This window comes from Petaurus breviceps, unplaced genomic scaffold, assembly GCF_028583685.1.
Source record: "Petaurus breviceps papuanus isolate PSGF00001 unplaced genomic scaffold, PetGlider_PUasm1.0 151, whole genome shotgun sequence".
NCBI lineage: Eukaryota > Metazoa > Chordata > Mammalia > Diprotodontia > Petauridae > Petaurus > Petaurus breviceps.
Genome location: NW_027185712.1, coordinates 14,897,724 through 14,922,411, shown reverse-complemented (window position 1 = coordinate 14,922,411; position 24,688 = coordinate 14,897,724). Strand labels below are relative to the sequence as shown.

At 38.7% G+C, this 24,688-nt stretch overlaps 1 protein-coding gene across 7 annotated transcripts in view; it reads left to right on the top strand.

Moving 5' to 3' along the window:
* Positions 1–24,688, top strand: part of FHOD3 (formin homology 2 domain containing 3) — a 749,832-nt gene that overhangs the window by 596,794 nt on the left and 128,350 nt on the right. For 6 of the 7 annotated variants that reach the window (XM_069075767.1, XM_069075758.1, XM_069075747.1 and 3 more), the window contains one exon: positions 743–856. The exons of the other annotated variant lie outside the window; for it this stretch is intronic. In XM_069075767.1, the coding sequence (XP_068931868.1) occupies positions 743–856 (114 nt within the window). The remainder of the gene's footprint in view (positions 1–742; positions 857–24,688) is intronic. 7 annotated transcript variants of the gene reach the window in all.

Sequence of the window (24,688 nt, the reverse complement as noted above, 5' to 3'; positions counted from 1 at the left end):
ATATATATATATATATATATATATATATATATATATATATATATATAATGCCTACTATGTGTCAGGCTCTGTGCTAAGCACTTTTACAAATATTATTTCATTTGATGTTCACAACTCTGGGAGGTAGCTGCTGTTCTTATCTCCATTCTGCAGTTGAGGAAACTGAGGTGGGCAAAGGGTAAATGACTTGTCCAGGGTCACACAGCTAGTAAGTATCTGAAGTCCTATTTGAACTCAAGTCTTCTTGACTCCAGGACCCAGCACTCTATCCACAGAGTCATCTAGCTGGTGGTTAGATGTTCCTTATATCCCAGGACCCAGCACTCTATCCACAGAGCCAGCTATCTGGTAGCTGGTGGTTAGATGTTCCTTATACTCAAGCCTAAGGAAGATATTCCTTAATTGAAAGTCAAAGTTAAAGGAGTTAGGAAGACTCGACCCATATGGAGTAAGCCATCAGGTGCCATTTTTTCAGCCCTTCCTGGTTTTCCCTGATAAGTATTTATGGGTTAAATTCGAGATGATGCAGCTCTTCTTCTCTCTTACAAGGATCCTTCTCTTCACCCACAGCCCCATCTTCCCTGGCCAAAATATCAAGGCCTAGTTGAAGTGGCCTGTAAGGAAATATTATTTTGCTCCCAGGTAGGAAGCGGGTGGCTTTGCTGTGCCTTGTTCATTTGCTGACTGTTGCTCTCTCTCTCTCTCTCCTTTCCTGTCCTGCTTGGGCTCCTGGACTCATCAGATATAGCAACTATGGCAACAGCCCTTATCTCACTACGAGAGGTTATTCAGGATCGAGTGCACCTACAACACCTACTTCATCCCTCTCACCACACCAGGAGGCCAAGTCAGAACGGTTGGTAAATGATAAGTACGTCAATATTTTAATGATGCTGTCATCCAGGAACAAAGAAAAAATGAAATTCTAGGAATGGAACATTGTCAGGAAAATTACTGGGGAGAAGTGAGGAAATTAGAAGACAGTGGCAGAATTCTAAGTGTTTTTCTTTAAAGAAAATCATTCAAAAGGGAAAAAATCTGTCTTCAGCATCACTCCCCTCCCTCTCTTATTTGACCAACATACTCTATGGATCATTTCATTGAAGGTTAGATGTTAGTTGAATTCTTCTTCCTATCTACTTTCTATGAAAAGTAAGTACTAAAAGTTAAATCTGGCTACTTCAATTTGTTCTTCTAAAAATGTAATTTTATCATGCATAGCCACTTTTATTTCTTTACTGGGAAGATTTCTTAGAAAAAAAATAAAGATATCAGGTATCCATTAATTTTTTTAGTGATTCGTGCAGGATTGGCCCGACTATATCACTGAGCAATAATCCAAAAGTTCTCTATTTTCTTCTAAAAGAGCAAAAGAATTTTATGGCAACATGGAAGGAATTCCGTTTGGTGGGAAACCCCTCGCTACAAATGCTCTAGTTTTACCTTGGTGTGGATTCTCTCTGTCCCATTTTCAGTGACCAAAAGATTCATCAGTGAATGCCCACCTTTTTCATGTTGAACAGCCTCTCTGAATACATATAGATTGGTCCTTGGATGACAGGACATTCCTGGTCCTGTACTCAGTCACTTCCAGCTTAGTAGAATCTGCCAGAGCTGGGGACATCTAGGGGGCACAGTGGATATAGTACTTGGCCTGGAGTTAGGAAGACCTGAGTTCAAATCCAGCCTCAGACACTTACTAACTGTGTGACCCTGGACAAGTCACTTAAAAAACAACTACAAAAATAAATGAACTCCATTTGCCTCATTTCCCCCATCTGTAAAATGGGGATAATAATATCACCCACCTTTCAATGTTGTTGTAAGGATCAGATGAGATAGTATTTGGTAAAGCTCTTTGTAAAGATAATATTATAAAGCACAGCATCTGGTATATACTAAGTGCTATCTAAATGTCAGCTCACAATCATGCTGTCCTGGCCCAGCCTTCCCAAGCTCAAACTCACTTATGTACCATGGTAGGATACTGGGGAGCCTATCAATCAAGAGAGAGAGAATCAAGGATACTAGAAATGAACTCTTACTATTTGACAGAATTAATAACTCAGAAGAGTGGATTTTAAAGGGTGTAGTAACTGATTTTTATTATATTACATCAAGATCAGTTAAGCTTAAATAAGTTCCTCCAGTATTACCAAATTAGCCTGTAAATCATGAAGTTATCTGGTCCAACCCCTTCATTTTCCTGAAACCCACAGAAGACACATGACTTGGATTTTACAGGATTGTGAGGGGCAATTAACTAAACCTGGGTTTTAATCCTGCCTCTGATGCTGATTATAGAATCACAAGCAAATAATTTAAGCTCTAAGAATCTCAGTGTTCTCATGTGTTAAATAAGAATGATAATACTTGCACCACATATCTCAAGAGATCATTGTAGAAAAAGTACTTTGCAAACAAAAAGTACTATATAAATATAGGTTTTATTATAACTGTAGGGATTTAGAGATGGAAAGTACCTTAGGGATTAAGTAATCTGAATACCTTTTCTCATTTTACAAATAGGTAAACTGAGGCCCAGAGAATTTAAGTGATTTGTTCGAATCACAAGTTAGCTAGTCACAAGTCACAAGTTCAAGGTAACTAGTGACAGATCCAGGATCAGAATCCAGGCTAGAACTCTCTATTCAAATAAATCACCCCAGGTCAGGTGGTTTTTGACCTGGGATTTCAGCGGATCTATGAATTTGTATGGGGGGATGACTTATTTTCACTGACCTCTATCAGAAATTTAACATTTCCTTCATTTTTATTATGATTAAAAAATATGATTCTAAGAAAGGTACATGGCCAAAAGAGTCCATGACAAAACACATACACACACACACACACAACCACAACCATACAACCCTGGCTCAGGTGAGGAAACTTTCACAAGTTAGCAAATTACAGAGGTTAATTTGCTTCCTAGGACAAGTGGAATATTGTTTATTACCCTCCATGTTTCATATATTTTGACCTCTTGGCTTTTTTAGACTGAATATTTATACTGAGTATTGTTTTCTTGGGTGCTACTTGCAACAGAGTTGTGCTTGTTGAGTGTTACCCCATCAAGGAGGCAGTACAGTTCAGTGCTATGGACCCAAAGGCAGCGTCTCCTGCCAAACTCTAAGGAGGGTACAAGTACGCCTCCTATTGTGAGGCTGCCAGGAGGAAGTATATAAAAGCTGGAAGAGCCAAGACCTTTGGGCTCCTCTTTGTTATAGATCGGCCCACCATACCCCAGTCTCAGAGGTTATTATCTTGAAAGGAGGTTGGTCTAAGACAAATAAAAGGAAACTCTTCTTTGCACAGTGTGTAGTAGACATATGGGACTCATTACGTCCAGTAAGATAGTGCAGATTGAAATACAGCCTAGTCTGGACGAGCTCAGATACATTCATAATAGCTTGTTAAGGGAAATTGGAATTGTAAGGGTATGTCATTAGCCTCCCCTTCTTCAGCTATGGACTCCCCATTGCTGCAGGTCTTCAAGAGGACTCTAGATGACCATTTGTGCGGTAGTATGCGGGGCACTTCCTAATGAGGTCTCCATTGGATCTGACCTGTGAAGTCCCATCTTATGCTGAGAGTTTCTTATTCTCTGAAAGAGATCAAGAGAGCTAAAGCCTCTATGTGAAATCATGGTAGGCTTCCAGGTCTATGGTTCCCAAGTGGTTTTCTCTCTGTATCTGGGCTGGTAGTCTCTCCTGATGTATGGGTGCCTGGGGAGCTCCTGAGTGCTGGGCTGAGTTACAGGCTGATTGAAGTGTGACTCTTTATTTGTACAATGGAAGTGCCAAGACTAGGTCGTCTCTAAAGCCTTGGACTGAGCCATAGCTACTATGTCAAGACCAATGACAGCTGCATCCTTCACAATATCTTCTTGGGCCTTCTCTATTTTGGGAGGGGGAATATGCCTCCATCAAAAGGGGATAGACCCTAACCTTAAGGCTCAGCATAATGGGGTATGCAGATTATACTTTGTACAAAGACCCCCCCAAATGTGCCTGAACCATCAGTTATCACCATTGATACCTGACATCTGTCTCACCCACAGTTCAGCTCAGCATGGGCTTAGTGTACTGGGGGGATCAGTAAAGATCTGGTGAGTCATTTTTTTCTACCTCTGCTTTAACCTATCCCTCCAGATGTAGAGTAAGTAGTTAATTTAAAGTCATCTGGGTCATGGAGAGGACTACCAAAGTCTGATTTAAAGTTAGGTCTTTAGGGCCAAGAAAGTGAAGAGGAGAACAAAGAAAATGGGAAAATGGGAATTTAAGAGAGGGAATCACCTAGAGTATTGTGGTATAGTGGATAGAAGACTGGGACTGGTCAGGAAGACTCCTCTTTCTGAGTTCAAATCTAGCCTCAGACATTCGCTAACTGTGAGACCCTGGATAAGCCACTCAACCCTGTTTGCCTTAGTTTCTTCATCTGTAAAATGAGCTGGAGAAGGAAATGGTAAACCACTCCAGTATCTTTGCCAAGAAAACGCCAACATGGGGTCACAAAGAGCTGGACATGACTGAAATGACTAAAAAAATCCAACAAAATGGAAGGAAAGGACACAGTAACTCCAGTTGGGCCGGTTTTCCCCAGACCACAAAGTGGAAATCTGACCTACGCCCACCTTTATGCCCCAGGAGTTTGGAAGGCAAGTTTGACTAACTCAGAGGGTTTGAATGTGTGTTGGGTAAGAGGACTCTAACTGACGCTAATCCCAGTAACCCCTTCGCTGTTCCTTGGAAGAGGAAGATGAAAAGACATACTTTCTTGTGAAAATTCAATCGGGAAATGCCAGCTCCAAATCAATCTGCCCATTACTCCTCCTACTTCTAGAGCTCTCACCCTGATTATCACTGGGTTCCCTATTGAAAGATATTCCACAGATATTCCAAATGAGATAATTTATGTTACTCCTGGGACAGTAACAAAGAAATTAATTGAATGGGTTAAATATGCTAAATATCATAGTATCCACATAGATTGTATTCTATGTGGTTCTCACAAAAATCAAGCTTTAATAATGCTAAGATATGTTAGTAATGATTATAGAAAAAATTAAAGTCCATAGTCAGAGAAGTACATTTGTGCCGCATCGTTGAGAAAAACATAACTTTGGCAAAGCTCTAGAATATTTATTAATGGGGGTATACACTGCAATTGTTTGTTTTTTCATGAAAAAATCGTTTAAATATCAAGGACCACAAAGGATGGTCATATGACAGTAAATTGAGAGGCAAGTATTGGATGGCTCTTGTGAATTTTAGTTACACTTTCTTATTTCCTTGTGTGACTTCCTTGTTTTGACTCTTTCTCCAGCAAAGATACCCATTCAGTTTTCTAATTTCAAAAATCTTTTGTTTATTTGGTGTCTCTGGTGTTACATATAGACTTGGGATTTCAGTCCTCCTCATGAGAAAACCTTCCCCCTTTTATCAATGCAGATTGGTAACTGTTCTGCAACTGATAATCTTAAAGAGATGCCCAAGACACTGAAAGGGTGAATGAATTGGCCGGGGTCACCCTGCCTGTGTGTGTCAAAGGAATTAATTGAACCTAGTCATTGTAACTTTAAACATTGCCTTCTATAGATCCAGTCCCATTGCTTTTTTGGTCACCTTATAAGATTATTTTTACTATGAGCTCTATCTACAAAAAGTGGACAATATTGAAATAATTTGTTAAAAATAATTCCCAAATCACTTTCAGATATTTGCCAGCAAGAAAGATGACAAAGTAAACCTGTAATCGCACAGCTGCCACCACTGGGCTGTGAAGGCATTAGGGAAGCAAGTGACATTATGGTCATGGTGTCAGAAGCAGAGCTTCCATATCAACAAAAATCCTAGATATTAGAAACATATAGATCTTAAATAAAGTGCCAGAAGCTTACATGTGACTATAATGGCTGAAACACAAGATTTACTGTAGTTCCATATGAGGGGCCTAGGTAATATTTATATTGCAACTCCCTATAGTTTCATGCCAGCCCTGTTCATGTGAATAATTTTTTTAATTTGTGAAGTTTTTATCTTTTTTGAAATTGTCAATGACTTGCCTATTGAGGATGTTGTATCTTAGCATTTTGGCTCTTATGCAGTCTTATTTCAAGTCAAATCAAATCAACAAACAAATGTTTATTGAGCTCCAGCTATGTTCAAGGCACTACATGGGGTGAAATGATTTGCCCCAGATGGTCACACCACTGGGGGGTCTGTTTCCCACCTACCCCACAGCCCTAGAATTCAGGCAGCCTCTCCTGAGAATCCCATGACATTCATGTCCTTCTCCCAGGCCTCCCAAGATGTCCAGGGTTTAAATTAGATCAACTGAATGGATCAGTGGAGAAGGTGGTAGGGGTGCTAGCTATCGCTCCTATATTAAACTCATCATTCCTTCCCTCCCCCACTATATTTTATTAATTGTGGTGCAATTGAAAGATCATCTCATCAGAAGACCTGAGTTCAAATTCAAGTTCTGTCATTTACTATCTGTGTGAACTTGGTCAAGTCACCACTTCTCTGAGGTTTGGTTTCCTAGAACTTTTATTTCTAAAATAAGAGGATTAGGCTACGTAAACTATGAGACACCTTCAAGCTCTAGCTTTATTTTATGATATAGAGATGTAGATCTCATATCCCTCCCTTCAACCTTCTGGCACTAGTGATTGACCTGGACAACAAGATGCACAGAGATAATCCAAGGTTACAGAAGAATGGGACAAATTAAAAACAATAGCAACCAAATTCAGCAACCTATATCAGATTGCTTACCATCTCAGGAAGAGGAGAAGAGAGGGAAGGAAGGGTTAGAATTTGGAACTCAAAACTTTAAAAAAAATGTTAAGAAACTTATGTGTAATTGGAGAAAAATAAAATATTTACCTCTCCCCCCAAAAATGGAGGAAATGATACAAGAAAACTTCCCAGAACTTCTGAAAACACATAACAAAACATCAAGTGAGTAAATCTACAGATCACCTTCAGAAAAAAAGGAAGAAAACATGCTTCAAACATATCACAGATAAATTTGACAGTTTTGAGAACAAAAATACAAATTTTATATGTGACCAAGAGAAAAACTTTTTTTAAAGTGAATTTTTAAAAAAGAAAATGAAAATTCCTTCTGTCCAGAGAGTTAAGTGGGAACATGGAATTTCGTGCAGAACTACACAGTTCTATCAATATCTACAAACAGAATCCAAAAGAGGCTCAAGGCAGAGTGGCAGCAGGTCACAGTTTATACAGAACTACTGTATCAGCAACCAGTCATCTTTGAAACATAAAAGGAAGAAAAGTCCTTCCCCATCTCCTTTTCAAGCTTTATATTAGCATCAAGAACATCTTTGCCATGTGCCCCATCTTTTCTAATTTATTTTAGATCATTCCCGTGATTCCCAGAAGTTTACAAGTCTGATTCTTAATGATCCCAGAACAAGTGGATCATTCTATGGCCCAGAATGCCCCAGTTGCCCTCCAAAAGTGATTGCTGATTGAGGACTGATTTGGAGGTCTGTTATGTTAAAATATAAGTGTTGCATCATTGTTTTATTTTTATATGACCCTACAGTCTTAGAGAGATCATCCAGTCCAACAGTTCCCTAACGTGAAAATTCCCTACTAAATTTTAAAATTTTAAATTGCCTTCTTAAAAAATTTTAAAACATCAAGTAATTCTAACAAACTGCTTAAGTTTACAGTGTTCTTCAAGTTAACCAACTGTTAACCGTTTAAGTTACTTGGTAGTTTGAAACAGAGACTAATGGCCATTACAATGTGGTTTTCTGGCAGGACCAATGACATTGTGAATCAATGATAAGAGGAAACTTAGAGGGGCTTTGGTATCTTATGCTGAAAGAGGCATGATACCTAAATACTGGGGTATTTGAACTGATAAAGCCATAGAGATGGAATGGTAAAGAGATCTGAGGATTTTAGGGGAGTAAAAACCCTATAGATTCACAGAGAAAGCAAAAGGGAACATGCAGGATGGATCAATTTGGAATGGAGGGGCTGGGAAAATAACTTGAAAAGCTTTATGAGTAGTGGTAGGAGATAAAAATCATTGAGAGCAGTAATGAAGATGATGAGAACAAAATGAACTTATGGAGACAGGTAGTTCAGCTCAGGGATGCTGAGTAAGAGCAGAGCGCCCCGAACAGGAGAAAGAAATCAAGGACACCTGTGGACTATGAACTGAGGACATTTTATTTAAGAGAAATAACTTCCATTTTCACCCTGGGGCAGATGGACAATTTCAGAGGGACTCAGGTAGACTTTTAAGATATCTAAAAGGGAGGATGGCTAAGTAGCGCAGTGAATAGAGCACCGGCCCTGGAGTCAGGAGGACCTGAGTTCAAATCTGGCCTTAGACACAACACAAAAACTTTCTGTGTGACCTTGGGCAAGTCACTTAACCCCAAATTGCCCTCCAAAAAGCAAAAAAAAACCAACTAAGATATCTAAAAGGGGGAAGAGTTTCAAAAGAATTAAATGCTACTTGATAGAATTATTATCTCCTCTAAAAAGCAGCTGAGAAACTATCAGTAACTTCAGGCCTGTGCATCATCTTCCTCATCTCTATAAAATTAGTATGACAATAGTTAATGCATGGAGAGTATCCTTGATGGAAAATACAATAAGAGATCAGACTTTGCCAGATGAGTCTCAATAACAAAATACATCTTCACAGTCATACAATTCACTGTGATATAAAGAATATAAGATCCTACTGGATCTCTTGTTTGCTAATTACAAAAAAGAAATTTTTGATTTAGTAAATAAATATGAAGCCATAAAAGCTTTCTACTAAAAACTGTCTAATATGAAAATGTTTTTCATGATTGCATATGTATAACCTATATCAGATTGCTTGCCATCTTAGGAAGAGGAGAAGAGGGGGAAGGAAGGGTTAGAATTTGGAACTCAAAACTTAAAAAAAAATGTTAAGAAATTTATGTGTAATTGGAGAAAAATAAAATACTATTTAAAAAATAAAAATATTTACCTCCCTCTCAAAAAAGCTTCCTGCTTTGGGGCATAGTATGTCCATCTTACATATGTGAAGATCATATAAGAATCCTTGATATATAAAACGACAGATCATTTTTTCTACCTTCTAATTATCAAAATCAAATAACACATACAACAGAGAAAACTTAGTCAATAAAAATGTTCACCTCTGTCATGGAGAAAGTCCTACATACAATCCAAATGGAAAAGAAATTTCATGTGGTTAGGGTTTCTGTGTGTTTCTGTTTGTGGATGACTTTGTACTATTCACATCAAGTCCAAGGAGCATTACAGAGTTTCCTAAAATGCGTTTCACAGACTCTCAAAAGAGACCAGCCTTACAATTCACATAGAAAAGCCCAAGTGGATGAAGAATGAATAATTATCCTCATTATGACTTTAATTGAGTGGGTTGATTGAGTTAATTAGATAATCAGTACAAATATTTTGGATAAGTACTTAGGAAAAAGAGAACAGGTTGGAATTTACTTGTATAACTGCATAGCTGAATTATCCTGAGATACTTCCTAATACAAAATCACATATTTTAATGTAAATATTCTCCTAAGCAATGCTACACATCTGTGAAATGTGAACCATTAAAGTATTTGGAGAATAAAAATTCAGAGGATTAGGAAAAGTACAGTATTTAGTATCAGAAGATCTAGATTTCTAAACCTAGTTCCTCTGCTCATTTCTTTTGTGTCTTTGGACAAACAGTTTAACCTCCATCCACCTCAGTTTCCTCATTTGTAAAACAAGACTGCTTAAGTAGTCTTTGAGGTCTTTCCAGGTCTAAATCCTATAATCCTATGCCAGTAACCCAGAAGTCAAAATGGAAAGATATTTGATGGGTGTAAATAGATTGTAGCATATTTCCAAGTATGTTTTATACATAAGAAATGACACAAACAGTATCATCAAGGACATGTGGGATGTGGATATCAGTGCAATATTTAAACTATCAATTTCACATGTTCATTTCACTTACCTTTCCTTTACCTCACTTTCCTCTTTTTGTAAAATGAGGGATTGGGCTAGAGAGACTCAGGAAATTAATAATTCTGGGTCTACCATTTATGGATCTATCACAACCCTATGATGATGCACTGGTATCCACAAAATACCAAAAAGCCAAGAAAAAGGTCTCCAACAGACTGAGTAGATTTTCTAGACTAGTAGATTTCTATCTAAGAAATGGATAAGAATTATGGGATGAGAAAGCATGTATGATGAGTTTAGCCTTCCCCAGCAAAAGAAGTACCTATAGCAATGGATTGATCCATTGAAATATAGCTGAATGCAAAAAATATATGTGGGAATTGTATATGGAGAGTCTTTATTTTGGTTGCACATAAAAATATCTACTTGCTATTCCTCTAAGTAAGAAAACACAGTCAATATGAGTAAAAAATGCAAGATAGCAGCCAAAAAAAGCTAAGAACCTTAGATTACATTAATAGATGTGTGCTATTAGAAATAACAGAGATGATAGTATTAGTCACTTCTGTCTTGTTTAAACTCTAAGTGTAAATTTATTGTATTGATTTCTGGAATGCATATTTTATGAAGGACATTACCAAATTGTGGTATATTCAGAGGATATGACCAGTCCATAAATATTAAGGATCAGCTGAAGGAACAGGGGATAAACTAGAATGGAACCTTGAAATTGTCAAGGAGATATTGATAGTAGTCTTAAAGTATTTTGTGAATTCTCATGTGGAAAAAAAAACAAGGACCAGTGGATGGAAGCCCCTGGGGGTTGGTAGAAAGAAAAACTTACAACTAAAGCTGTCCCCAAAATGATCTGAGCTGTCTTTGGAGGCAGATGTTTCCCCATAACTTATGGGCTTTGCGTAGAAACTGAATGATCACTTGTTGGGATATTGTGAAAGGAATTCTTATTTAGGTAATAGATTGGGTTAGATAACCTCTGAAATAATTTTTAACTTTGAGTTTCTATGATTTTTCAATGTGTCTCATTTTTGTGGGCTTATTTTTTTTCATACTAAAACTATGATTTCATTGTTATGGGGTATTGTCAATGAGGACACTCCTTTCCACCAAAATGGCACCATTCAACAACCTATATATTGTGTGGGACATTGTAGCGCCAGTGCAATATTTACAGCACTGACTGTGACTATAAATATTCCCGTATAGTGTGCGATTGCAAAATATAACAGATTCTCCATATAGAATACAGAACCAAAACATTTATTCAGACAATAGAAAACCAAATTCCAAAACCAGTAAGCTGATTCCATCATAGTAGCAAAGAAATTAATAAGCCATAACAACAAAATGAGACACAGCATCCTTTAGCCTTCCCACAAACCAATATAAGATCAATATTTACTCACAAACCTATCTATCTCCTTCCCTGAGCATCCTCTCTCTCCTACCATCTCTCTGTCTCTGACTCCCAGCTTCCTGAGGGCTCTACCACACCCTTCAGGAAACTCCTCCCACCACAGGCTCCATGTGATTACATTCAGACTATTAGGGGAAAAAGTATATTTTCAAAGCAGGGAAGCTTCCAGTGGGTTCTGCTCCACCCTTCAGCAAACTCTTCCCACCACAGGCTCCATGTGACTACATTCAGCCTGTTAGGGGGCAGTTTGTTTTCAACTCAGGGAAGGTCTTCAAATTCCTCTAGGCTTATTAAGGGTCAAGAAAGATCTTTAAATTCCCATTACCAACACTGACAAGTTAAGTGACTTAGCCAGGGTCACACAACCAACAGGTATCAAAGGGGAAATATGAAACTAGTTTTTTTTTTCCTACCAAGGCTACCTGTCTTCTTACACCACATGAATTCTATGTAATCCCATAGTCAATTCACTTTAAGAAGTAATGATTGAAAATGAATTCCTAGTACAGTGCTAGTTATTGTGGAAATTAAGTATAAATAAAAAAATTTTAAACATGTATTAAGTGCTTGCTATTTGCAAAGCAAAGTGGTAAGAACCAGCAATACAATGGAAAGGTGACATTCATATTCTATTAAGATGGAAACATTATAAGAGGCATCGACTGCTCAGATGGAAAACCCCCGTGGAATCCTTAGAGACCAAGAATTATATTGCTATTTGATGTTATTTCCATTAATAAAACCATAGCATATTGTGATGTTGAACCATTTGACAGTCAAAAACTTTGTTGGCAAGGAATGTTGTTTCCATATGTTCAGTAGCTATGGCTGTTAGGAAGTAAAATATCACCTCACCTCCCAAGGCAGTTGCCAGCTCATATCTCTGCAAGGGTTGCTCCCCAAGATTGGCTTCAGAGTGACTGGAAGCAAGGTTGTTGGGGGTGGCAGGAGGAAGTTTGAAAGCTTGAGGTTCTGGGCTATTTCTATGGGATCTGAGAGAAGGTGGTAGATAAGGCAGTTTGATATGCCCCACACATCACGTCTTGTCTCTCCCTCAGGGTACCTTACTATTTTAACTAGGTTGACTTGCCTGCTTCATCAGTGACGGTTGGTTGGCAGACAGTGATGGTTGTGGTGGGTATGATTGGGGGAGGGTTCTATGGGAGGGATTGTTCCCCTAGGTCTGGGGTAGGGAACCTGTGGCCTCAAGGCTACATGTGGCCCTCTAGATCTTTAAGAGCAGCTCTTTGACTTGAATCTAGACTTCACAGAACAAATCCTGTTTGGATTCAGTCAAAGAGCCACACATGAGGAATTAGAGGGCTACATATGGCCTAGAGGTTGGTCCCCCACCCCTGTCCTAAATGATAGCTATAGGATCTAGGCTGGAAGCAGAGTATGTGACTTTGGGAGTGTTGCTATTCCTGAGGCTCAGGGTCCAAGTAGAAGTAGAAGAAATGATACTCATGGCTTTAAGGAGCTTATAATCTTATTTGAAACATAAAACATACATACACAGAATAAAATAAGAAATCAAAGTGTTATGTATAAAATGGACTCAAGATGCAGAATGTGAGATACATTTTCAGACATATCCAATGCAGAAATTTGTTTCACTTGACTATGCGTATTTCTTACAATGGCATTTTGTATATGTTTTTATGGAGAGGTAAGAGAGGAAAAAATGTTTGTTAACTGAAAAATTACAGCTGCAACATGGATAGAGTGCTGGGTCCAGAGTCAGGAAAACTCATCTTCCTGAGTTCAAATCTGGCCTCAGACATTTACTGGCTGTGTAACCCTGAGCAAGTCACTTAACCCTGTTTGCCTCAGTTTCCTCATTTGTAAAATGAGCTGGAGAAGGAAATTACAAACCACACCATTATCTTTGCCAAGAAAACTCCAAATGGGTTATGTAGAGTCAGACACAACTGAAAAACAACTGAACAACAAAAAAGTTAAAAAGTGAATTGATACCAACAAAGTGTTCCCAGGGTACTGAAATGGGAAAGATCAATATGGGTTGGAAAGCTCCATGGAGAAGTTGAGAATGGCTAAGCCATAGGAGTTGAACAGGTAAAGAGGAATGAAAAGCTATTCCAGGTAGGGCAACCAACATGAGCAAAGGTCTACAAGCACTGATGAACCTTGCAGGCTCTGGAGACAGTGTTGGAAAACTGCCTCAATTGGTGAAAAAGGCTCATGTTGGAATGGAAATGAAAAATAAGCTTAAAAGGGCAGGATCAGATTATAAAGGGTTTTGTTGACAGCTATTTAAAATTGCAGAAAAAGAGTCTAGTTTCACATCCTGTATTGACTTCAGTGATTTGTTTTAAGATTGAATATTGAACCTAAGCTATACCAAATGTCAAATCTTCAGATGTTTTGGCATGGGACAAGTAGAGAAACAGAAACATCAAGAAACATCAGTTTAATTAAAACAGATCTCATTTCTTGTGTTCAGTTGATAGTTCTTGATCAACTAATAGGTTTGTTGTCTATACTGTTTTCAAATGCTTGGGTAGTGCGGTGCATAGAGTGCTCAGCCTGGGGTCAGGAAGACCTGAGTTCAAATCTCTATTCACACACTTGCTAGCTTTGTGACCTGGGACAAGTTGCTCAGATTCTTTTTTTGCCTCAGTGTCTTCATCTGTAAAATGGGGATAATTATAGCACCAGGGTTGTTGTGAGGACCAAATGAGATCATAGTTGTAAAGTACTTAGGAGAGTGCTTTAAGGCACATAGTAAGTGCTGTATAAATGTTAGCTATTATTTTTGTATTTTTGGAGAGTAGCTCTCCCTACCTCACCCAGGCTACAAGTGCCATTCAAGGCCTGATTCCACTGCTGTTCATCATAGGAGCTTTGATCTACTAGTCCTGTGGCCCCTTGTGGGTGGGGAGGGTAAAAGGGGGTCTCCAGATTGCTGCTAGATTTATTGCAGAGACCTGATCATAGCACACTGCAGCTCAGAACTCCTGAGTTCAAGCAATCCACCTGGCTCAGTCTTCCCGGTAGCAGAACCTATCTTCAGGTGGCCTTTAAAAAAAAAGTTCATCTGTGGATCAATCTCTGATTTTCCAACTTTCTAGAATGATTGATATGAAGAGATCCTACAATTTAAGGTTTAGTCTTTGCAGCTTATTAGATAAACATAGCGCTGACCCATCAAAGAAAAAAAGAGGGAAAAAAAACCTACAAATCACTGAACCAGTTACTGAAACTGTGAAGAACAGTGGATCTTGGCCGAGTCAGACTCCTTTGTTGTGTCTTCTCAGCCCCACCAGTTGTTTTGTTCTGGTTGAGCCAACAAACATTCTAAATTACTTAAGGTCTATTGTGACCAGTTGTCTGTGATGATTCTTCCATCATATCACTTTTCCACTGAAGAAAGAGAATTTCGAGAAAATGGAACAATTGCTGCTCACATGTTAAAGCTTCTATTATATAATGGAAAACATGGACTTGTTATTTCCAGATCTAAGGGAATGTCTTTCAGCATAGAGAAGACTCTTTTTGCATTTCCTAGAGCCACTCTGTCCAGATTTTCAGAAAGGAGACAGTCCTAAGTACCTGTCAGAAAAGAAAATGCAGATCCTTTTTTAGTCTGGAAAAATTGAAGTTAGCACAAGGAAAACTTGCCGAGTTAGAGCTTTTATAGTTTTCCTAATCCTGAAGGAGACAGCACAGAGCTATGGAATGATACTGGACCAGCAGGCAGGAGATGTAGGCTCCCGTCCCAGCCCTATCACTAACTCACTAAGATCTTGAGTGTGTGGGGGTAAGCCACTGAACTTCTCACACTAATTTTTTCATGTGTAAAATGTGGGATTTGAAGCTATTGCTCTATGGTCTAGCTTTAAAATATATATTTGTCCCTTAAAAATGAAGCCAGCATTTCTGTTTCCTTATTATGACGGAAGAAAGGAAGGAAAGAAGGAAGCATTTTTATGTGCCTGTGTGTTAACCACTTTACAAATATTATTTCCTTTGATCCTCATAATAACTGTGGTAGGTGGGTGTTACTATTATCATCCCCATTTTGTCTTTGAAGAAACTGAGGCAGGCAGAATTTAAGTGACATGCTCAAGGTCACAAAGCTAGGAAGTATCTTGGGCTGGATTTGCACTCAGGTATTCCTGACTCCATGCCCAACACTCTATCCTCTGCACCACCTAGCTGCCTCTAGGGAAAATCAAGGCACCAGTAAAGGCTGGGGTGGATGAATGGGGACAGAAGAGCATCAAGGGAAAAAAAAGGAGAAGCTCCCCCCACCAAAGGCTGAATGAAGAAGTATCCAGAAGTTGAATGGCTTTGCCCTTACTTGTTCCCTATTCCCCACCAGCTTGAGGATAGGACCCAGGATTCTGGACTTCCAGCTCATGCCCTCACTTGAGGTTTGAGGGAAAAAGAAGCCAGAACATTTTAAGGCCAGAATTTTCTTCTTTGAGCTTTAGAAAAAGTCAAGAATTTTCTACCCTTTCCTCTGGGGCCTTCTCTTCATACTTTAGCCATGCACCAGTTTAACTAAGGCCAGCCCCAAGTCCCAGCTCCCAAATCTTATCCATGATTAAGCCACACTTAAAAGTGGTCCTTCCTACTTGATCTTTGTCATCCTTAGCCTGCCTCCTCAGCCTCTTTGTTTCTTTTTAACATAACATTCTGTTTTTCCCCAGTTACATGTAAAAACAATTTTTGACATTCATTGTTTTATTTTTTTAAGTTTTGAGTTCCAAATTCTTATCCCTCCCTTTCCCCCTTTTTGTCTTCCTAGACTCTTGACAAAAAGTTAAGAATACTTTCATACACATGGGGGATTTACTATGAAATGTACCAAGTATAACAAAATTCAAATTCAGCCAACATTTATTGTCTACTATGTCTTAGACACTGAGGGAGATAAAGAAAAAATATGATAATTTTTTTTTTACTTCAAGCATCTTACCATAAAGAAGGAAAGATAACTGATATATGTAAACAGCTAGTACAACACAGAATGCCATAAGTGCATATAATAGAGATATAAACAAAAGGCTGTGAGTGTTAAAAGAGGGAGAAATCCCTCTTGTGGTAGTGGGGAAATCGTGGAAACCTTTTTAGCTTTTGAGCTGGGAGTAGCAGGAACCCTTGTTGGTTGGAAGGGAATTCACTGGTCATCCAGTCCAATCTACATCCCAAAAAGAATCCCTACTACAACAAACCAAAAAAGTGATCATCTAGGGTGTTTTGTTTTGGTAAAGACCAAGAGGACCCTCTAGGTCCTAAGAAAATCCATTCCACTTTTAAATAGCTCTAATTATTAGGAATTTTCTCTTTACATCATGCTTAAGCTTATGCCTTTGCAACTTCTACCAATATCTCTTAGTTCTACCCTCTGGGTTCAAAGAGGCCAACCTAATCCTTCTTCCCCCAGAAAGCCTTTCTGAGCCCTCACCCCAAATCTTCTCCAAGTTAAATAATCTCATTCCTTTTTCAGTGCATTCATATACTAGAGATCCTTCTGTAGTCTGGTTGTACTTTTCTGGATACTCTCTACAATGTCCTTCCAAAATTGTAGTGCCCTGACCTTAACATAGTGCTCTAGGACTGGTGTGGCCTGACCAGAGCAGATTACAGAAGGACTGTCACCTCCTTTTGTCTGGAGGCTATTCCTTCATTTCTTTTTTTTTTTATTTTATGTTTATTTTTAGTTTACAACATTTATTTCCACAAGATTTTGAGTTACAAATTTTCTCCCTGTCTTTCCCCTCTCTGCCACCTCAAAACAGCGAACCCACTGAATGCCCCCTCCCCCAATCTGCTCTCTCCTACATCCTCCCCCATGCTGCATCCGACCTTCCGGTAGGGCAAGATGGATCTCCATACCCCAGTGCCTGTATATCTTATTTCCCAGTTGCATGTAAAAATAGTAATAATAATAATATTATTTTAACATTTGATTTTAAAACTTTGAATCCCAGATTCTTTCCCTTCTTCCCTCGTCACCCACCCTTACTAGGAAAATAAGCAATTCAATATAGTTTGTACGTGTATAGTTACGCAAAACATTTCCATAGTGGATATATTGTGAAAGACTGACAATATTTCACTCCATCCTATCCCGTCCCTCACTTGTTCTATTTTCTACTTTGACCCTGTCGCTTTTCAAAAGTGTATGCTTTTTACTATCCTCCCCCCTAGCCTGCCCTCCCTTCAGTCATCCCCCCTGTCTTCTCCCTTCTCCCCTACTCTCTTGTAGGGTAAGATACCCAATTGGGTGTGTATGTTATTCCCTCCTTAAGCCAAATTCAATGAGAGTAAGGCTGACCCATCCCCTTTTGCCTTCCTGTTTTTCCCCTCCATTGTAACAGTTATCCCTTGCCTCTTTTATATGAGCTAATTTTTATTATGTATATGTATACCTGTCTATGTATACCTGTACACATATATACACACTCACATATGTATTCATATGCACATATACCCTCCAATATAGACATATATGTATGTATACATATATATATATTCCCTTCAACTATCCTCATACTGAGAAAAGTTTCATAAGTTAAATTATTATTTTCCATGTAGGAATGTAAATAGTTCAACTTTGATAAGTTCCTTATGATTTCTTCTCCCTGGTTACCTTCTCATGCTTCTCTTGCTTCTTGTATTTGAATGTCAGATTTTCTATTCAACTCTGGTTTTTTCATCAAGAATGCTTGAAAATCCTCAATTTCATTGAATGACCATATTTTCCCCTGAAACATGATACTCAGTTTTGCTGGGTAGGTGATTCTTGCTTTTAATCCCAGCTGCTCTGCCCTCCACAATATCATATTCCAAACCCTTCGATCTCTCAGTGTAGAAGCTGCCAGATCCTTAGTTATCCTGATTGTGTTTCCACAGTATTCAAATTCTTTCTTCTTGATTGCTTGTAATATTTTTTTCCTTGATCTGGGAACCCCGGAACCTGGCTATAATATTCCTAGGTGTTTTCTTTTTGGGATCTTTTTTAAGAGGTGATTGGTGTATTTTTTCAAACCTCTATTTTGCCCTCTGGTTCTAAAACATCAGGACAATTTTCCTTAAGAATTTCTTGAAGGATGATTTCTAGGTTCTTTTTTTATCATGGCTTTCAGATAGTCTAATAATTTTTAAATGATCTCTCCTGGATCTTTTTCCCAGGTTAGTGGTTTTTCCCATGAGATATTTCACATTGCCTTCTATTTTTTCATTTGTTTGGATCTGTTTAATAGTATCTTGATTTCTCATGAAGTCACTAGCTTCCATTTGCTCCAACCTGATTCTGAAGGAATTATTCTTTTCAGTGAGCTTTGGAAAATCTTTTTCCATCTGGCAAATTTAGCTTTTCAAGGCATTCTTCTCCTCATTGGCTTTTTGGGCCTCTTTTGACATTTGAGTTAGTCTATTTTGTAAGGTGTTATTTTCTTCAGTCTGGTTATTGATTCACTTTTCTTAATTTTCTTGCAAAATTCTCATTTCTCTTCCCAATTTTTCCTCCACTTCTCTTACTTTATTTTCAAAATCCTTGTTAAGTTCCTCCATGGCATGTAATCAATTCATATTTTTCTTAGAAGCTTTTGATCTAGGAGTTCTGACTTTGTTGTCTTCCTTCTGTTCCATGCCTTAATACTTTTTGTCCCCAAAAAAGGAATCTAAGGTTTGATTGCTGTGCTTGCTTTGCTTCCTTTGTTTGCTCATGTTGCCACTGAATTATTTGACTTTTGAGTTTTTTCCATAGTAGAACTCTTCTTCCAGAGAGGAGAGCTTTGTATCAAATTGCTGGGGTTTAGCAGCTTCCAGAGCTATTAGTTGGGTGCCTTCTCAGAAGCCTCCACAGGCCCTGGCACCTGGTCACACACCCCAGTACCTCCACACAAGACAGCTACCCAGATACAAGCAGGTTAAAGCAAGAGTGATTACCCTCTGAATGGTCTCTTGGTCCCCTCATGATTTGCAGGCCAGGAGCTCTGAAGCAGCCATGTGGAGGTGGCTGCATGGTCACAGCACCTTCTCACCCCTGGTCAGTGGCTGGACCATTCTCTCAGTCCCCCTGTTCCCACAGAGTTCTACACTGACCTTTTAATTTCTCTTTGGCATTTATGGGTTGATTATTCTGGAGACCACCACAGCTGCTGGTGATCCACTCTCCTGAAATCTGCTCCAGCCGCTGCTGGTTGGGGTCACCCTGGAGCTAAAACCGTGGGCTCAAGTGGGGCTGGGCTCAGCTCCCAGCATGCTAAGATGGACCCTTTCTGTCCTCCTGCCAGGCTGTCTTCAATGGGAGATTTGTTTCTCTCTATCACTTTGTGGGTTCTGTAGCTCTAAAATTTGTTTAGAGTCATATTTTATAGGTATTTGAGGTGGTTATGGAGGGAGTTCACAGAGTTATCCTGCTTCTATGCAGCCATCTTGGCTCTGCCCCCATTCCTTCATTTCTTGATCTAACCCTGGATTTCATTAATTTTTTGTATGCCATCTCACACTATTAAATCACAGATATTTTTTCATATATGATCATATAATTTTAGAGTTAGAAGGAACCACAACCCTTCAGTTTATTTCATCTATCAAAAGAAATCCCTACAGAATATATAACATGAACTTCTATCTAGCTATGTTTCCCTCATCTTGTTAAGGTGATTTCTTAAACCAAAGTGTAGGAATTTTTGGTTGTAATAACAGCTCAGCTACTTACAGCCTGTTTGACTTGGGGCATGGCATGGCATGTCACCTCATCTGGAAAATCAGGGAATTGCAGAATGTTCTGATTCTAATCCATTATAATAGGAGCTCTTTTTCACATTGGATTTAATGTGTCCACTAAGCATCTTGCGTTTGTGGTCTGTTTGGTTTTTGAAAAAGTTAATAATTCCTACTTAAATTTTATATACTTTTAAAGAGTATCAAGATATAGCTCAGGGTCAAGATACATAGTACATCACATCATTTATCATGTTCAACAAAGTATTGACCTGTCAAAATATTCAAAAGGGCCAATCTCCTATGATGGTATTAAATGAAATATATAGTTCACAGAGTTACTCTTACTTCATTAGAACATTTATAGTCTTAAATAAGCCAGCAAGGGAAGCAGATATGGGCTCATGTGGAACCACCCCAAGTCAGTGTGTGTTTGAGGTAAGTTAAGTTCTCTTCTAAGCCAGTATCAAGAGAGGGAAGACTTTAGATTACAACTATAAGATGTTGAGGGATCCTTTCAGATAGAAGATTCAGTGTCCAATTCAATTTAGCTAGTATTTGTTATATGCTAAGCTCTCTGCTAAGGGCTGAAGACACAAAAAGAAACATGAAAAAGACTCTGCCCTCAAGGAGCATACATTCTACTGGGAAGAAATGCATTATACACAGTAAATCAATATAAAATACATACAAATTAATTTTAGAGAGAGGAGAGCACTAATAACTGGGGAGATTATGATGGAAGATACTTACAAAGGAAGAAGTCCAGAGAAAAGGAAGATTCTCCATAAATGGTGAAGTCTTCCAGTTCAGCTTCTAGAATGGAAGTCTTGGTTGAGACAGAATGGCAGAATAAAATAGGCATGTTCTCATCACATGAGTGGTATTTGGGATGTACCCAAGGATCAGCTCACAGAATACAGCCAACTAACTCCAAACCATTTTGAGAATAATCCTGATTCTTTTAATGGTGATAGAAAGTATCAGAAACCATCCTGATGAATCATTGGTTAATGGTACCATTCTGAATCCAGCAGTCCATATACATCACCTGTAGAGGTGTGGAAGTCCTGGATTTGCCATGGTGTACTTTATTACATGAGAAACATGTAGTGAGATCTAGCTTCAGAAACAATAAGACTAGGGTTCAAGTCTCATTTCATCTATATGTTGGCTGTGTGATCCTGGAAAAGTGACTGAATCTCTCAGTTAAAGAACTGACAACTTTTGAAGACTGTGTTGCTGAACATTTATCAGTCTGCAATGGTTAGAGGAAGTTTTCTCATGGAGAATATTCAATGATGTTCTAAGTCCAGCCAGATAAATAGATAAACAAATAAATAAATGCTTTTTGAATCCTACTAAACTGGAGAACTCTTCAGTTGTTTCAGGCATCCCAATATGCAGTTATAAAGATCTATCATGTGGTGAGGTTCTAATTAGAGGAAGGATCCAAGACAACACCTGGTACCTGGTACTGCCAAAATTAAATGGTGCACCTCTTTCCACTCAGCATAGATTATTGATTTCCCTGAAAATCACCTCCCCTTGTCCTGTTCCACCTGCTTCTTGGATGTGGTATGCAGTCCTATGTGGTTTCACTCCATTAATGAGACTTTGGCTGTACTTCAGACTTCTTTCCAGATGGAGTTCCTGGGGCAGTGAGCCCAGCAGATGCCAAATTCAGACAGGAGCATGGATACTAAGGCACCAAACACAACTTCCCTCCCCTTTTCTTATCATTATAGGTTTGCACTCAGAGTATACAATCATCAATGCCACCCTTCCTGTCCACAGCTCATCTGGAGGGGGGAATAGCACGCTTCTCTTCTCCTCCATAAAAGAGCCAAGTCTGCTCTTAGAAAACCTTAATTTAATGCAACCAATACCTTTTTGGAGAAGTTAAAACGAAAAGCAAAAATCTGTTAAAGAGAGATTTATAGGAAATGAGTGACCATGTACAGTTGACTATAATGAAACTTTTTTTGTTTACAGTGCTGGGTAATATTAAAAAATATATATGGTTTTGATTGAATTCCAGCATTGATATTATAGCTTCAGTATACTTCCAGAAACCAAATTTATAGAATATCAGTTTTTGTTCTCCCATGGGTAATATGCATCTAGGTGAGATAAGACCTAGAGAAATTCTGTTTATTGACATATTATATTTATGCCAACTTCCTTCCAGTAGGATATGTGTGTCCTTCAGTTTGGGAAATAAAAAAAAAACAAAAATATGTCCCCCATATTAGCTAAGTGTGGAGAAATTCTGTTATCTCTTGTTCCCGTCCCTATCTGAATTAGAAGAAAGCTAATTTCAGAAAGGCAAAAAAATCGCCTTCACAAAGGCAACAAACCAAGTATTTAGGGCATTGAGACTGAACCTGTATTCGTTCAAGGCATTTTGTTTCATTTCAGAGAAAGAAAAACTCATTCCTCAAGTGCTTTCAGTTCACATTACAATCTCTTCTGAACCCAATTATTCAGGAGAGAGAGAACTTACATCTGTTTTTAATGATAACTACCTGCTGAAATGAACACTTTTGGGTCCCAAAGTCAAGCAGAAACTAAGCCTTTCCCAGTCTAAGTAACAGCCTCAACGTCCTCCACCCAGAGTAGTCCCAGCAGGCTTCAACATTAAAGAGAAACCTCTTGCTTTAATTGGACACTACTAAAAATTCCTATGACCTTTTGATGACATGTTAACAGATGTTCCCATTTAAAAAAAGGGGAAAAAGATGAGATGTATGCAAGTGTTATAACAAAGAATTTAGTCAGAGACAAGATACCATCACCAAAAGGTTAGCTATGCTGAAAGACGGGTTAACTTGGTTAGCTTGTGGTACTAATGAGAGTGGGACAATAGAATTGAAACCTTTGCAAATAAATTCACTTTCCACTAAGATAGCTTTCCAACAGCAATGCCTCTTCTCCCCACTGTTTTGGCATAGGGACCTCCCATGAATCTTATCCTCCTGCAAACCCAAGACAATGGATCATAAGATCATAGCTTTAGAGCTATGAGGAACCCTGAGAGGTCATTAAGTCCATTTTACAGATGCAAAAACTATGGCCCAGAGAGTTTAAGTGACTTGCTGGAGGGTGGGAGGGGTCCAACAACTAATTCTAGGTTTATGAGGTAGTATTCAAATCCAGTCCTTCCTAATTCCAAATCTGGCGCTCTGCCCACTGTATTATGCTGCCTCTTTTGCTAAGCTTTGACTTCTTTTCCTCTGGTTGGCAAGGAATGGGTTCAGAAGTTCTGGGGTTCCCTGGCATTTTGAGACCTTTGCAGCCCTTTCAGTACCCATAGGTAGACCCAACAAGAGATAGACAGAATTTTAAGTAATTTCTGCATTTTCTCCTCCATCATCCTCATTGGCTATCTTATGTCTCAGTTGGTATTGATATTACTGAACAAAATTATCTCTCTGGGAGCATCTGGCATCTTGAATGATTTTTGCATGTGTATGGGAGACATCTTTATTAGAAGAGAGCCTTCAAGGCTAAATTTTCTTCTACTAAGTCCAATGTTGTATAATTATAGGGGGGGTGTTTGGGGGTGGATAGTAAGGGAGGCTGGGAAGAAGAGATAATGAACAAAAAGCAAATGGAACAGGATCAATTCATTGAGCAACAACAAGCATTTATTTAGCACTTACTGTGTGCTAAGCACTATAGTAAACAACTGTGGATACAAATAGAAGCAAAAAGAAAGGTAATTCCTGCCCTCGAGGAACTTAAAATTTTCTAATGGAGGAATATAACATATCAAAGGAAGCTGAAACCGAAGAGAGGAAAAGTACCCATTAGGATGTGGTGGAGAAAGAAGTCTGGAGAGTCCAGAGCAGGACCAAAAGAGGGTTGAAGGAGTAAATATGACTGGACTTGGGTTCTTGCCTTAAAAATGGGGATTTCAGGAGGAAACAACCAATCAGAAGGAGCCACAAAGGTAGACGGATCTTCCAGTTTGAGAAGGCTGCAGGATCATCCAGGATGAGGTTTCTGGAGTGTGGCAGCAAGGGCAGATTACAGGACAAGAAGGCTGGTGGATCATAGTGGTGAAGAGAACAAAGAGCTGGATAGTAACTCATTCAATGCAGAGATATATAATATACATGTCACTGGGAATTATTGTAGATTAAAAGTTCAGTTTAAATCACTAACATTCTTTGGATGAAGTAATAGTTTTAATAAATCTTTCCTCAACTCTTCCTTCCACCCATCTTTTTTTTTTTTGGAAGGGGAAGATAGGGCAACTGGGGTTAAGTGACTTGCCCAAAGTCACACGGTTAGTGTGTGTGTGTGTGTGTGTGTGTGTGTGTGTGTGTGTGTGTGTGTGTGTGTTAAGTGTCTGAGACCGGATTTGAACTCAGGTCCTCTTGACTCCAGGGCCGGGCTCTATTCACTGCGCCACCTAGCCGCCCCTTTCCACTCATCTTTTAAGGCCCAAGTGAAATCCTGCCTTTTCTGGAAAGATTTCCCTGGACTTCCTAGGTGACATATTCTTCGACTAACCTTATAGCCCTTTGCATTTTTATTATTAAATTAGCATATTCTATTTTGTGTTATAATTATTTGTGTA